Source organism: Phoenix dactylifera, unplaced genomic scaffold (genome assembly GCF_009389715.1).
Source record: "Phoenix dactylifera cultivar Barhee BC4 unplaced genomic scaffold, palm_55x_up_171113_PBpolish2nd_filt_p 000026F, whole genome shotgun sequence".
In the NCBI taxonomy this organism is placed as follows: Eukaryota; Viridiplantae; Streptophyta; class Magnoliopsida; order Arecales; family Arecaceae; genus Phoenix; species Phoenix dactylifera.
The window spans coordinates 2408156-2425012 of NW_024067667.1; the positions used below are offsets into that span (position 1 = coordinate 2408156).

A 16857-nucleotide genomic window follows, 5' to 3' on the forward strand; every position below is an offset into this window, starting at 1 on the left:
TCCTGTGTACATCAGAAATTACATGGCCAAACTAGGATGGTTAGAAGATATATCCACTCTCACCAGCCTGCACGGTTCTCAAGTGGACCTTAAGTTCTGCTGGCTTCTTTTTATATCCTCTTGACCTTTTTTCCTCTAGTTCTAAGAGATCCATGAGTTCTCCATTGTATACTACTTCCTGTATTTGGTCAAGCTAGTCTTCATAATGGAACTCTAAGCACGGTGCACGTCAATGATTAATCAAGCTGTATTTGATGGAACATCATGAACAGAGAAAATATTATTACCAGGAACGAACTGCCTCTTCGAATTCCTAAAGGGTGCAAACTATTATAACTCATCCTATTTTGGATGAATATATCCTTATATATATATTTTTTTTGAAATAAAAAAAAATTAAAGGTGTTCCTTAAAATAGTTGAAATGTATTTAACAAATTAGATAAATTATGAAAAAAAAAAGTTTCCTCGTACTGAGAAACCACGTTCATGAATATTACTTAACATGCATGAATGGGCAAAAACTAGGTTCTTACAGTTGGCCAACTATCACAAAAAAAAAACCCTTGCACCACGGCATGGAGCCCTTCTGCAATCTATTGTTGGGACATGCAAACCATCAACACCTTCATGCCACGTAGGTCTTAGTAAAAAAAAATTTCTTTCTTTCTAGCTTGACGTCTCAAAAAACAGGAAAAAAAAGAGAGGAAAAAAAGAACACTAGAGGATGTCAACGGTTGTCAATTTGTTATAGGCTCGTTGCTGCTTGGTCCCACATACGTTGGGGCGGAGTTGTCACTTTAAGAAGCCCGGTTTATTTCAAGTACTGCTGCCCATCCCCGGCGAAATCCCCGAACACGGTCCAATCCCATGTGGCATCTCGTCATTGGCATAACACCAGTCCGAGTTTTTGAGTGGAGATTAGCCCAATCTCTCGCCGCCACGTCAGATGCGTTTAGTCCCAGTTGGGGGAGCATGTTCCCGTCGCCGGTTCCTCCCCCAACCGCACCCCCCCCCCCCCCCCCCCGCGACACGTCGGCAGCCCTAGGTGTGGGAGAGGAAAGTTTTTTTAGTTGGACCGAAAGTGAGCGAGAGCAAGAGGAGGAGAGACATGGCGTCGGCGTTGATGAGGGCGAGGCGATCCGCGGCGCTGCCGTCGGCGGTGATGGCCGTCCGGCGGACCTTCGCGGCGGTCTCCGTGGGGTGCGACATCGTCTCCGCCGCCCCCGGCGTCGCCCTCCAGAAGGCTCGCAACTGGGACGAGGGCGTCACCTCCAAGTTCTCCACCACCCCTCTCAAGGATATCTTCCAAGTCTTCTCCCCGCCCCAACCCTCTCTCTCTCTCTTTCGGAAGGGTCTTCCTTTCTGATCGCGATTCTCTGTGTGTTTGCTAATCATTTGATTTTTTTCCCGTTAATGTGTTTTCAGGGGAAGAAAGTTGTCGTCTTTGGATTGCCTGTAAGTCAGTTTACAATTTCCTTGCTTTTTTCGTTTTATTTGAGGTAATGATCAGAAATATATACAGTTTTGATCTTTTTTTTGAACTGGAAAAGAGCGCTTTCAGAGAACTTAGGTCTCAAAGTGGGATTTAATGTGAGTTTCGTCGGGCAAAAACTAGGTTTGTAATGTGTGACTGTGATTTTGGAGATTGTATCCTGGCATCTTTATTTAGTGTTAGCCTGAGAGAAGGGTGGGCGAGTCCTACATTCAAGGGAAATCTTTTTGATGAAGAAACAGATGAATTTGAAAAGTTTAATGTCCATTTGCCTACATATGGGATAGATGAATATGTCTCTTTTTGTTAGATCCAATCATGGCTTCTTATCTATTTTGCAGTTGATAGTCTAGCCTAGATATAAGCAGAGTTTAGTAGAAGGATATCCTTGGTCTGCTGAAGGGAAAAATATTTGATTGGTTCCTTCAATCCTTCTACACTGTCACTTCATGTGATCTGCTTTGAAGCTTGGTGTTTAACTTGGTCCTTTTGTATCTGAATCAGAGGTTTGAAAACTGTGCTTCGCACTGTGGTATAGACTTGATTCTCATGTGCTGCTTGGAGGTTTTCTATTGTCAAGTTTGGCTTACAATGCTGAGCTTTTGGGTTTTGGTTCTCATTTGTATTTTTACTTGTCCTCACCCTGTTGAAGAAAGGCAAACACAGGATATCCTTCATTTCAATGTTTTCATTGTTTCAATAAAATTATGATATGACTTCCCATAGAAGCAGGTTAAAATTGAAGGCTAAGAAAACCTTATAAGAACACGTATTATGCACTATGGGATATGAACAAGGTACCGTACCGACACATAGTATACTTGGGCATACTGGTTCCGTACTGGCACGCCCATTTTTTTTTTTTGAAGCTTTTCAAGTTGATTTAATTGGTAATCAATCTTTTTAAACTTTTTTAATGATTTTAAGTCTAATTTGATATTTTTGGATGTTTTTTTTATGTTTTTATGATCTCGGTTTAATCTAAATGATGCATCTTATTGTTTTAAAATGATAAAAATCATAAAATGATTAGTAAGATGTTGTATGCTACAAGAAGCAATATAAAATATTCTCAAATTAAGTAGTAAGGTAAAAAATATAAAATAATACAATCAATTATATATATTTAAAGTACAGTATATATACCGATATCTAAAATCTCGTCAAGTGACGATGTTTCTCGTAGATATATAGATCATTAGCATAATCAGGAGGTACATCAGCCCGCCTCTCTAATCAAGCGGCATTGTAGTCTTATATGTTCATCTCATAAGGAACGCACTTTAAGTTATAAGCACTCTTGAATCTCTCGCTGAAGCTTCGGCTCTAGAGGTATCCTCAACTTGATAAACTAACTGATAAAACGACTATGAAGGAGTCCATCCGAATAAGCCGGCAGCAAAATCCAACCTGTAAGATGCTTCGGGCTGCGTAGGTAGTAGACACCGGAAGATGCGTCAGATGCACTATATCCATATCCATATCCGTATGGGTCATAGGCTGCCTGTGACTGCGGGTAATAGAATTTAGTATACAACTTGGAACCTGATATGTTTATGGATCCTACTCTACATGTGAGGTCATATGCAGTCGCATCGTGTCCTCTTAAATAATCTCGAGGAGCCCATCTCCTATATGTAATTGAATTCTCGTGGGCTCCATCAGATCGTGCATCGTGGTCCCTATCCTATGCAACATGCATAAACTGGGACTCAACGGTGAATCGAAGACCGCTCTGTGATTGTCTTATAAATAGTGGTTTCATGTTCTCTACTTTCTCTCTAGCCGACAAATTTATGACCACCAGAATTGCTGCTTAGTCTCGAATCTGAGTGAACTAACTCCTCGACACTCTTCATTGGGGCTGCAGGTGCCTTTTATTTTTTATTTTTGGCATACCGAGTAGCTGCCTTCTTATTCTCTCTGTATGGCTATGTTGGGAGGATGTATGTTGCCCTCCCGACTGAGTCAACCGGATAGCATAATGGCCTCATCTAAGCATCTTTCGATCATATTTTTGAGAGGATGTCTCGGACAAAGAGTCAAGCAGTGACCAGCTTTTCTATGGCTATAGCTAATCAGCTGGAAGAATGCGTGAAATATTGCTCTTTGCTCATTGCCCTACATCGACCCTAGCCTTGCTGGCTACAAAACTGGCCGGTCGTAGAGGCGTTCCTCGCCCATCAAGCTTCGGCTTCTGCTGCTGGCCCATAAGTCATCCGATCATAGGATCATGCTCGTCATTAACGAAAGCACTATGGATCGGATCTATGTACTTTAGCTCCACTTTCTTCTGAATGCACTTTTAGGCGCTTAAAATTTTTCACGAAAAAACCAAAATGAATCCATTATTCTATTGCAACAATATTGACGAAAATTACATATAATATAGTATCATATTAGTAACCATCTAATGTCAGGTAAATCATACCATTTAGTACCATATTGAAGAAAATGAATCCACCATTTAACTTATCTTTTCTAGGTATAGGCCGCGACTTCTGGATTAGGCTCCATCTTGTAAATCACATTACGCAGAGCGGCCAGAAGTTCATCATCCATTTTGATTCTAGCTACGGTGTACTGCAACCGAGAGTTTAGATAGTATGTTGCAGATAGAGTTCGTTATTGTCTTAGTAAAATTGTACAAGTACACGAGCACTCTAATTTTTAATATTCTTGCTTACTTGCTAGATCCAGTCCCTGCCCATCTGATAATCCTACCGCCGCTCAATGATGCCGATGTACTCATGGACATACGTCGGATTTGCATCCATAATCTGAATCTCTATCCTCTCCATCATGTGATACAAGAAGCCCATATGGGGTTATCTCTCACTGTCCACGACTCGAAGCACTTCATACAATGGTCTAATAGCCTTTGCTATTGTAGTTGCCCACTGCCAGAATGTCTGCGTCATCACCAAGTCCTCGACAATTCTCCTTTAAGTGCCAACCCTCGCATATCTATTTTTCTGCCACTCGGGACTGACAAACATCTGACGTAAAGTCGATTTCTTCTCAAGAAGGCTATCAAGTGTAATGTAATTGGTAGCAAACCTTGTGACTCATGATCTTAAGATCTCTCTTTCACATATCTTCTCATCAGTGAAAGGACCCATGTATGGTTATAAATATATCTGGTGATGCTTTGGGCTATCTCCATTGTTTGTTGTACCCTACGAATCTTTGTAATGTCTATCAATATGAGGTTGATACAAGTGCAGCACATGGAGTCCAAACAATATGTGGTCGCTGCTTCATAAAGATGTTTATGGTGGTATTATATTGTGGCCCATTATCAGTGATGATCTGCACGACATTCTCCTCTCCTATCTGATTAATCACCTTCTTCATCAATTTAAGGATGTACATGGCGTCGTGCACTTGATCTGAAGCATCAACTGACTTGTGGAAGAAAGTCTTCGTATCATAATATGTCAAGAAGCCTGGTAGGACCGGTCCAACCATCACACATCATCGTTAGTCATATATGGGCTACCTGCTCTTGTATGAGGCAATCCATTTCTCTAGCATCTTATTATTGTCAAGAAACTCACCGTAGATGTCCTTTGGATCTGAAGGATCTACACCGGGACCGACAGCCTATATGGCAGAAATGACAGACCTATAGTACGTATTGTTTGTCACATTCACTGAGATGTGGCTAAAGTGGAATCAATATCCAATAGCTCGCCACATATCCTTCTTCAGCATTATGTCAACTTTCTGTTGCTTTGAATCTCTGTTGGGAAAGGCATGTGGATTTAAATGGATGGATGCTCCTGGTGGAATTTTTCTGGATGATTTTTTTTTGCTACCAAAAGCCTCTAGCATAGATGCGATACGGCTACCGCCTTTGCTGACAGCCTCCCTGGCTGAGGAGATCCTCTTGAACTTTGGATCTACCCTGCTGCTCGCAGAACCGGAGCCCAACTCATAGTATGAGGGCACAAATGGAGCCGTATGCCCGGCCACGTCATCCTGTTGCCACTGATCTAGGCTCCTATGCATGGCAGCCTGGATCGGTGCTTCTTCGTCATCTGGAGCGGACGCCTTCTTTGACTCCCTGGAGTGATAGGAAGGTGGCTCTACCACTCGATAGTCCACATCCGTCTTCTTCTTGGAAACCCTCTCTTTTACTGCTCTGAAATCAGCAAAGTGGTTCTTTATCAGTTGTCGAACCTCCCATGGGCATTTTCGACACATAGATACGTTAAGGTAGCCGCCAGCCAAGTCTTGCTTCAACCTGGTTACTCCTCCTCTCTTGAACTCTGTGTTACCCCAGTTGCACTTTCAATGATGTCGACTCGAGAGCATTTGCTTAGATCCCAACCAACGTCATACTTTGGCTCTTTTTTTTCTTTATGGCTTCATTTTTGCAGATTTATCAACTACGTTAGTTTATCAATTATTTAAAAATAATTTTTTTTTATTAAGATGGAGATAATTTTTTTACGTCAGAAAATACATCTGATTTATCTAATACATAATATTAATTTTTTATTTTTTATTTATATATTTTTAATAATTTTTAAATTTAAAAATATGTTTCAATATCATAATTTTAGAAAATTATGTTTTCTACTTCAGAAATTACTTCTGAATTATGTAATGTGTGCTACTAATTTTTCATAATTTTTGGTATTATTTATATATTTTTAATTATATTTTTAAATTTAAAAATAATTTTTAAATATTAATATTTAAAATTAATTTCAGCGCAGATTCATGTAGAACCCAATAATGAATGCTACATATATTTTTCTAGGCCCGTGGGCTATGCGGAGGTGGGCTTGTCCCTTCCTCCCCCTTCCCCTTTATGATCTAGCAAAAAAAGATATTTATTTCTTATTTTTTTTAAATTTAGGCCTCGGCCATTATGCGCATGATCGCATCAAAATTTGAATAAATGGACACCAAATTTTGTTGGAAAGTAGCTTGCATGCCCCTAAATACGCTTCTAATTTTACATTTTTTTAAATTTTATTTTTTAATATATTTTTTATTTTTTAATTCAGAAATATATTTTTAATTTTTAAAAATTATATATTTTGAAAATTAAAAATTTTATGTCATCGTATAGATCATCCATAGATCTACAACATGTAACAAAATTGCCCAAATCGAAAATTTTGACATGATCTTTCTTTATTTTGTAAATTTGAGCTATTTTTTCAAGCGTCCTCAAAAAAATTGAGGGAATGAGATAGAAAAAATGAAGCACACTTGATTTAGGCTCGAATCTTCCTTCAATCATGCTGAATTGGTGTGATTTTCGCTGTGAGGGAAAGGAAAAAATCCGGAGAGCTTAGAAACGATGTTGGGAAGGCCTCCTCAGGCTTTCCCAATGTCTTTTAATCAGCAAACAAAGGAATGGGGAGGGGCCCAGTTCAAAATCGGGTTGATTCGGTTCGCACCGAGTTCGGTTCCGAACGGTTTCGACTTTTTTTCGGTTGGTTCCGGTCGGTTCGGAAATGGTTCCGGCCGCTTCGAGACCGGAACCGACTCCAATAGGTGAACCGACCCGGTTTCTTATTGGGTCAGCTCGGTACAGGCCAATCCAGGCGGTTCGATCCGATTCGGCCTTCCTTGGATATGAAGGTAATTTTTTGAAGGGACACCTATATATATAACATGTGATTTGACTGGCTTTTTTTGCCTACCTTTTGTTTAAAGATGATGGCCTGCAAGGTGCACATCACCGGAAATCAAATCCACATGTTCTATGTTTAAAGAGAATGAGTTAAGGGTTTACTAACTCATCAAAGACTAATAGAGAGTAATCCTGCATTGTACTGAAGATGAAGTGGAAGAGATATTCTAACTTAACTAACCATCAAATGATTGTGGGAGGCAAATGACTCTGAATGTTGCTGATTAGACTGGTGAAGTATTCTTGTATGAGTTTAAGCTTAAAAGCTCATAAACAGCTTCAAGGTTAGAAACTGAAAGACTGATAGAAGCATATGAATATGAATGTTTGTCTCAGCATGCAAACTGAAATAATGAGATTAGCTGCTAAAGGATGTTGGAAGTGGGTAGATAGGCTACTCGGGATGAAGAGATAACAATATTTTGTGTAATTTATTATGAATTATTGGAAGAACTTAACACAAAAGTATTAGTTGTTTTTATTTTTTTTTCTTTCTTTCTTTATTATTGGTGTTATTTATTTATATTTGCTGTGCTTATGATGCCCCTTTCAGATTATTACTTATTGTGTTCAAGCTAACAAGGTATCTTCTGTATGCACCTTTTTTCAGTATTTATTTATTATCTATATTCTATTTTAGTGGATGGTGGAGAGTCATTCTTCAAAGATTTTGTTTGATTTTTGGGGTTAGTGGGTGGTGACAAAATTCTTTTACCATATTCATGTTCGTGTTCATATTAAGTGTGATGAAAATAACAGTCACTGAATAACATTGCTGTGTGACAGGGATGCGCTATTTAGGAAATGTAAAGGTTTTAGTTTATAATTAAAATGCTAACTCTTCATAGTCTAATTCAAAACTTCCTATCTGCAGATTAGTGGATTCATTGTCTCTCAAACGAGGGCTTAGTATCTTTCACTTTGCTTGTTTCATTTTGTAATGGGCTCTATATCATTTGCTTGGTAGAGGCCTTATGTATCTCATTTCTTGTAGTTAAATAAAATGTGCTTATGTTTCCAGCTTCAAGTTAATCTTTTGGTCATAGTTACTTAAATTGTGTTAATTGTTACTAGGGAGCTTTCACTGGTGTTTGTTCAGCACAGCATGTGCCTAGCTACAAGAACAACGTTGACAAGTTCAAAGCTAAAGGGATTGATTCTGTAATTTGCGTGGCTGTCAATGATCCATATGTTCTGAATGGTTGGGCAGAAAATCTGCAGGCGAAGGAAGCAGTAAGCATTTTTATCCTTCTTTCTTGCTTTTATTTTTGTTAAATGTGGTTATGGATTGAAGAACATACTGAGTAAATAGGATTTGATTTCATTTCTGTTGCTTAAAATGATTAGAGATACAAGGTCATTGGTAATTATATCCATAGATATATTTTGTAATTCATGTCATATTACTTTATCATCCACAAGGTTTTCTTATCACATAACAAGTTCACAACTTGATTCATGGCTGGCTTTCTCATGTTGACAAATAGTTTACGTGCAAGTTATGTGTACTTACATGGATGCAAGTTTACTTTAAATCTTGAGTGCATTTATATATGCTACTGATATGTATGACATATATGTGGATGCCTATGCAAGAAAATGTATGCATGCCAACATGCAAGTATGCATTTTAGTCTGTGAATGTGTCATTTTTTGTTGTATGTTTCATTCTTATGCATGTCTTCTTGGGTGCTATCTACACTGGAGATGAGCATCACATTCACACCATTGGGTTTCATGTGCTATTGCAAACCTGAAAGTTATTTGTTCATCCATTTGTATGCAATATATTATCAACGCATGATGCAGCACGAACACAAATAATCCATTTGGATAAATGACTAACGTCCTTTGAGTGGATATAGAGGGCATTTCCATCATTCCCAAAGTATGAAAAATCTTCCTGTTACAATAACTCTACCTACATGCATTGTAAATGCGCATGCATACAACCAAGTGCTTTTACATTGGTCAAAGATATTAGAAGAATGGAAGGAAAACTTAGAAGGTGAAATGGAGAGACACACACAAAAGAAGTATGAATTCCACATGCTCCGAGACTTCAAACGCCATATTTGATAAACCCAGGGAGATGTGGGCATGATTTGTTGTACCGTATCAAACCGGTGCATACCAACCGTCCCATTCCGGTGCATACCGGTGCATACTAACCATAGTTACCATACTGGTTCATACTGACTGTGCTAGTACGGAATTAGTACGTGGTATTGGGGGATATCGAGTGTCGATACGTTGAATCGGTCCTCATACTAGGTATACCGACACAGTAACAGGATGGTACTAGTACAAGGTCTAGTACCCAGACAACGAACCTTGGATGTGGATAATATGGATAAGTACTTTTCTGGTGACAGGGGAAACATTTTGGGAGATACCTGTTATGCCATTAATATTTTATGGGTTTGAACAATATGAACTAAAAGAGTCTAAGCATATAAAATGTCCTTGTCTTTTTTATTTGGAACTTTATTACTTCCTTTAGATACTGCTATGGTATCTTTATCACTATTGCAAAGTTTTAAAACAACGAAGGCATGAGGCAAGTAGTTAGGGGGTGCTCAATGCTTAGGGGCAAGACAGGTGCTCAAGTGACCGCTTGACCGCAACCACCACTGCTACTAGGGCCATATTAGTGGCCCAGTAGTAGTAGTCCCATAAGGAGTAGGACCACTATAACTAGTGGCGTCGTAGGCATCAATGGCAGTAGCAGAACAACCAGTGACCACCAGCAACAATAGAACCACCACTATTGCTATTGGTGGTAGTCCAGGCACCCATTCAAAAAATAGAAAAGAAAAAAAAGGGAGAGTAGAAGAAAATAACAGGAAAAAAAGCTTACCTTGGTAATCCATTGCCCTTCACCGTTTGCTTCTCCATCACCAAGTCCACCACCTCCACCTCATGTCTTCATCACCGTGGCATGTCCACGGCCCTTTGTTGTTTTGTGCTCAATATTTGAAGTTGATTGGCGACCACCACCGAGGCTTCCACTAGGCCACTAGGATTATTAGGATAGCTATTTTGGGGATGAATGGATGAGAATATTTGAGGATTTGAGAGAGATAAAGGTGAAAGGGCAAAGGTAATATTTAAAGGATCGGGTTTAGTTGACTTATGTAATAGGTAGCTAACCGATTCAACCTGAATCCAGTTCACATATTTGCTTGCAGGGTTCGCCTTCTCGGTACCGGATCCCATACCAGTGTCACACTGGCACAATGTCAGTATGGTGTAGAATGCTCGGTACGCCATCCGTACCGGATATCGGTACTGAACCAGTATGGTACGGTACGCCCTATATCGCCTGATTCGGACCGGTACGGCGTACCTTGCTTGCTTGAGTGCTTGCCCAGATTATGTGCTTTAAGCATGATATGCCTAGGTGCCCACCTTGTGGCGAGCTGATTTCTTGGGCCCACTCAACCTAGAGAATTGGGGGACCAACTTGCTTAAAGTGGGTGTCTAGGCAAGCACCCAACCCATTTCTTAAAACAGTAGAATATTGATACTTTCAAGCATTTTCTATATTTTTAGATGTAATTTGATGTTTATATGAAGGATTTCCACTTCAATGCACCAAATGCTAAATTATATTTGCAAAGGATAATGTAGGAAGTAGGAGTTGTATAAATTTGGATGCATGTACTTGACCTTAGGTCCAATTAGTTTTGCATTTTGATGGATCAATTAAAACTATAGAAATGATCATAAGTATTTTATTTATTATTCATTGTCATATTTATTCGTATTCTTTTGTATGAAATGTACAAAAGAATACCAAATGACTATGAATTTGAAACCAGGATTTTTATTTTCTTTGCATGTCAATAAAAACACAAGTTTGATTTTTTTTAAATAAAAAACTTGGAGATACACATAGACAAAATAACATACACCTATGTACCATATATCTCTCCTATTATAATGAGAGAAGGTTTCATAGCTAGATCTCCCTTGGTGCTTGGACTCTTTAGTGGCTGAACTTTTTTCTTTTTTGGGAAGGGCATTTTAAAGTTCCTCCAGGAGAAATAAAGGGGCCTCCATGATTTTGTGCCGCTCCGCTTCCCAATCAGAGAGGAGAGAGAGGGGGGGGGGGGCAGAATGTAGAGTCTCCTTTTTTTCCTTTAAGAAGAAGTTGAAAAGAGAGTGGGAATTAATCCATGTCCCCCCTTTCCAAATTCATAACTTCATATTGGAAAAAGAGCTCCCTAATACTTACCTCTTTCTTAATTTATGTTAAATATTTATTCTTTTAACGAACTCCTTAATATTTATTTTTTTAACAAATTCACAACCATTCATATTTTCTCACATGCCTCAATATATTAGATTAGGATCACAACTATTTCTCTTTCTATGGCATCATATCCACCTATCCATCCAATCATGGGCACAACACTTGCCAAACACTAGTATAATGAGACTAAAGAGACAACCTTTGCTCCTTCATGCTGGTCTCTGATACCAAAGTGTTACGAGCCAAAGAGAGCTCGTAATGGATCTATGGCCAAGTAGTGGGCTGTTTTGTTGGGGAGCTTTCTTCTTAGCTATCCCTATTTTGGATGGATAAAGGGATAGAAAAAGGTGGGATGTGTTTACTTTGAGGGAAACCACAACCTTCAAGTAAGATAAGCTAGCAGGTTATCTTTTGATTTTTATCCATACCAAGATTCGCCATCTCGGTACCGGACTCTATACCAGTGCCCCACTAGCACAGTGTTGGTATGGTATGGTACGGAGTTTACCATACTGGATAACGGGACCGAACTAGTACGGTACGCTCCGTACCATCCGATTCGGGCTGGTACGGTATACCATGATCCACACCTTCCATTCCATGCAATTGTCTCTATTTATACACACGACTTCAACGAAAAGTGGCTAAAAACAAACTAAGAAAAAGCAACTACATGATAACAAAAAGCCAAAAACTAACTCCTACTAAGATTCCTTGTCCTTGTCATGTGCTAACTACCTTGACTCCTTCAATCCATGACTTCAATGTGGACTAACCCATGACTCAAATATGCTGCTGAAATGATGGCCTTGAAAGCCTGTTTTTGCATGAAAGTAGGACACTAACAAGTTCCTAAAAGTTTTAGAGAGATATAGAGGTTAATCTTGCTTTTCCCAATCAGTGAGCAAGAATCTTTACTTCACAAAAATTATTTCTCAGAGTTTATCCTGCACGTTATTTAATTTGAAGAGCAAATTTCCAAAAACAATTAGTGGACTCACCTTTGAAGGTTACTCCTTTTCATCCACTTAAACTTAAAAAATGCAATATGAAGAAAATTGTCCATTGCCTGGGCTATCTCATTCAGATGAAGTGATTCAATTTACTCTCTACCCATATTCTCCACAAGCTTCCCTTGGCTTCAATATATCCAGATATGCAGGAGAGGCTTCTTGTGGGCTAGCAACTCTGGATCATTTGATCCTTATGATAAAATAATCCATCTTGCTATCTCCTCCTCACTTTAGATTTTGCTAGTATCTTTCCTCTGACCAGCTTATTGTAAATGTCTGTAAACAATAGATTCTGGCGGTTCCTTGTTTTAGTAGCTTTGGCTGAGGCGTTTGAAGCATTTTTTAGTCTTAAATTTATGGTTATCTGGATCTCTATGCCTTTTCTAGGCTCATATTCCTATTTTGTTTTCAATGGCCAAATTTTCACAATTCCAAATTTCTCTTTCATACTATTTTCTTGTCCCAAAGAAGTGGAAATTTGGATAATAGCAATCGATCAAACCTCTGAACTAGCTGCCACCAGACAAGGTCAATTCCCATATCAATTCTAGTTGTGCAGTTATTAGTTTGCAATTTTTGTTTATAACTAAAATTATCTTTCATTTGATAAGCATAAACAAGATGCTTGGATTCATCTAACAAACATGTAACAAGAAGTTTGTTTATAGTGGGACAATCTAGTTCAATGTGCAATCACATATGATCATAAATCATAACTGATTCATACGTATGTGACAGATCACTAATATATTTTAAATTAGAAAATTATGCTGTCCTTGGGTATGAAAATGATGAAAGTATATAACTATAAGTGTGTATTTAATCTGGACAAATAGTGAGACAACTCTAATATGTAATGGTACGAAATGGTTTGTTCCAACCTAATCATTTAGTATCATTTGGATGTCAATTAAGCAGTGTTAGGTTCAGAGTGTACCTCTTATTTAACATAGTTTTTGTGCTTTTTTGTTTTGGATGTCAATTAAGCAATATCAGGTTAGATTCTATAATTATCTTGTGCAAGCACAATGTATCTGTGAGAAGTGGACTAAATTCTGCACACCTTTCTTTTTCCCTTCATAGATTGATTTTTATGGTGACTTTGATGGGAGCTTCCACAAGAGCTTGGAGTTAGATATGGATCTTTCAGCTGCTTTGCTTGGACCTCGTTCTCAAAGGTAGACATAGCACGTACTTATTTGGTTCTTTTGCATGTTGTATGGTTAATATGTGCTCTTAAGATTATATTAACGACATGTTTCATTCTTAAGGTATCACAATGATCTAAATAACGTGATTTGCTTAGCCCATTAACATTTGATTCTTGGTTTAGCATTGGTGCTTATAATAAAATTTCATTCATGCTTGATTTCTAGGACATAACAAAAAACTTGCAACAATCTAGCAATTGACAAGTAAAGTAATGTTAGAATAGAAGGGAGTATATGCTTGTTTATATTGCTTAGAAGAGTGGAGAGTATATGGGAGGAGAGAGGAAAGGAGATGATAAGAGGATCATGGAATTAAGAGAAATAAAAAAAAAGGATAGAAGAGGTAAGCTTATGAGATGATTAGGTTAAGGTTAGGTGTATTTTATATCATAGCTTACTGATGATGCATTGTCGTCTATTATATGAGTTAACTTTGCATTTGTACTATATGTGTGAAATTTTCATCTAGGATCATTCTTTCAGCAAATTGGAGCCATTTTATTTATTTCAAGTAGGAGTAGGAGTAATGAGAGCAATTCTATTCTAATTTCATTATGTTTCTTGGTTAATATTTAAGATTATACTTTTTCTAGGTTTCTAGTCTCAATTTTTTAGTAATTATTGTCTAGAAGTCCTACTATAAGTGTATACTGGTTTCGGGAAGTCTAAAATAAATAATAAATCTTTTGGGTGGTTTTAGTTGCTTCTTATATTTTGTCAAAAAAAGTCTTAGCTTGTGCAAGGGTTTATAGATAGAATTAAGTCTATAGGAAGGAGGCAAGTCCTCCGTTATAGAAAAAGATAAACTACAAGGATTTAAAAAAGGTTAAAACATTCATCATGACCTATAACAGCTTCAGTCCTTGGATGTGCTTTGATTTGTGCTGAATCTGGAAGCATGCTTTTCTATTTGTTTTGCAAATATGATTCATGGAAAATGCCCAGCCAAATGGTATAGAAGGATATTGGTCAATTAAGTAGGATCCTTAAGTGCAAGGCTATATTTATCAACTTGTACCTTTGGGTCATAGCATATGCGAAGGACATTTTTGTGTTATCGAGATTGCAATTTTATATGTACTATCTACAATAAGGTGATAGTATGACTGCTTTGTGGTACACACCATATTTATGCTTAATTAAGACTGTGCGCACTTGTCATGCAAGTCACTTTATTTTTCTTCCAACTTCTTCATTCTTTTCATGTTTAATGCTCATATAGGATACTTATAAACTTAACCTAGAAAATATGGCACTAAGGTGGTTAATGTTTTGTCTGTGTCTAGGCTCTTATGATGTGAACTGAAGTGCAGACAATAGAATTTGCCTCTGCTGTTTTCATTATTATTTATTTTGTCTTAGCTTTAGACAGCATCTATGGTATCATAGTTGTTTTGGAGTGTCATGGCGTATTCACTTGATGGAACAACTGCTTGTTTTGCAGGTGGTCAGCGTATGTTGTTGATGGCAAGATAAAAGTGCTTAATGTTGAGAAAGTCCCTTCAGAATTCAAGGTTTCTGGTGGTGAGGTAATCTTGGGTCAGATTTGATCTGTTTAGGGGTTTATGCGTGTTTGACTGTAATATGCTTCTGGGTGACAAATAGAAATCTTCTTAATAAGTGAAACTTGTGAAGGGAGCAATGAACTCTGCCGCCAAATTCTTGTTCGATTTGTTATAATAACTACATCAATCATGATACGTTTTTCATTGTTGATGGCATGCATTTTGTTGACTGTTATCACATATTCAGAGACAACCTGTTTCCACATGCACATGGCAGGATATTGTTGAAGTCCATGCTAAGCTCTTCATACAGATTATAGCCTATTTTATAGAAGAAGCAAGGAAAGCTTTAAATTTCACATGATAATATATAATTTGGCCTAACTGAAGTCCTCAAGCCACTATATTCATGGCCAAAAACTCGTTAGGGTATCTATTTACCTCTTTATTTTTTTCGTAGAATGTGCCTATGTAGTATGTTTGGCATTCAAGCCTTTGTTAAAATAAATTATTATGTTTGGAGCTACTAGATGTCTGAATGTTGGTTTCGTTGGGTTGCTTCGGGAGGGATGGTATATTTTGTTGGTACTAGCAAGTTGACGAAATGATCTGCCTGGTGCTTGCTACTTTGTTTAATAAGCTAATTTGTTTGTTCAAGGTGGGATGTTTGTACGTAAGAACATTATGTTTTGTGATTTAAGTGTCATTCAGAATTACAATTTATGGTCTGAGAAGGATGTATATTTTTGTTCAGTAGAAATGAGATGATTTCATTTAGCAACTCTTTTGTGCAATATTATTGGTTCTTCTCCATCTCAATAATAAATAACAAGAAAGGTGAAGAGGAACAAGTCCAAGTTACAATATATATAGGCTGCAAGTTTGGTCAGTGATGAGAACGCTCATTCTAGAATGATAAGATACTCTAATTGAATGCAACTTCAGGATGAGATCTCTATTAACAGGTAATTAATTGCCTAAATTGCCAAGGGTACTTTCTAGAAGCCTATAACAGAAGTTGAATGGACATTTTCTCCTTCCAAAATAGCTATAGGAAAATTTATATGTTAGGAGGGGCGAGGTTGGCTTGCCAATAAATTTGAGTTCAGTAAAGCTTGGCTACAAACATGCAGTTGCTGATTTTGAATTTAAGCAAGAATTCTATTTACAAGTTGAAGGGGGGAGAGTGTAGCACCTTTAAAAACCTTTGATTTTCTAGCCTTCCAAATGTGCCACAAAATAGTAGCAGAGAATAGGTGTGCACTGGTCGGTTCGATTTAGGAGGTAGTTTGGAAACCAAATCGATTTTTTTTTTTATAACTGAAATTATAACTAATAGTTTATAAGAATTGAATGAAATTGAACAGGAAATTTGATTCAGTTTTAGTCCGGGTTATTGACTCGAGAAGGTTTCATTTTTGGCTCGGACTATATACTATAAATTTTCATGACATTGTTATAAGTTTTGAGGCTTACACATGTATTAACCCAATATTAAAACAAGTTAGAATGACAATCCAAATTTATTTACTAAGCCAATTAGTAAATAAATAAACAGTCAATTTTTTAGTTGACTAAGCCAATATTATTTACTAAACCCAATATTTTTTCACCAAAAAGCCCTGATATTCAATTATATAAGCCAATTTTTAGGTTTGGGTTGGTTTTTTAATAAATCCAAACCTTTTTTTTTTTTTGACTTGAAAATTTTTCAAATTAA

General features: G+C 37.5%; 1 protein-coding gene across 1 annotated transcript; it reads left to right on the forward strand.

Annotated features, from left to right (window-relative positions):
* Positions 1-1027: 1027 nt before the first annotated feature.
* LOC103712336 (peroxiredoxin-2F, mitochondrial) lies at positions 1028-15353 on the forward strand. The gene is made up of 5 exons (XM_008798830.4): positions 1028-1311; positions 1428-1457; positions 8225-8383; positions 13505-13599; positions 15077-15353. The coding sequence occupies exons 1-5, from the start codon at positions 1111-1113 to the stop codon at positions 15180-15182; spliced, it is 591 nt and encodes a 196-aa protein (XP_008797052.2). The 5' UTR covers positions 1028-1110; the 3' UTR covers positions 15183-15353.
* The last annotated feature ends 1504 nt before the right edge of the window (positions 15354-16857 follow it).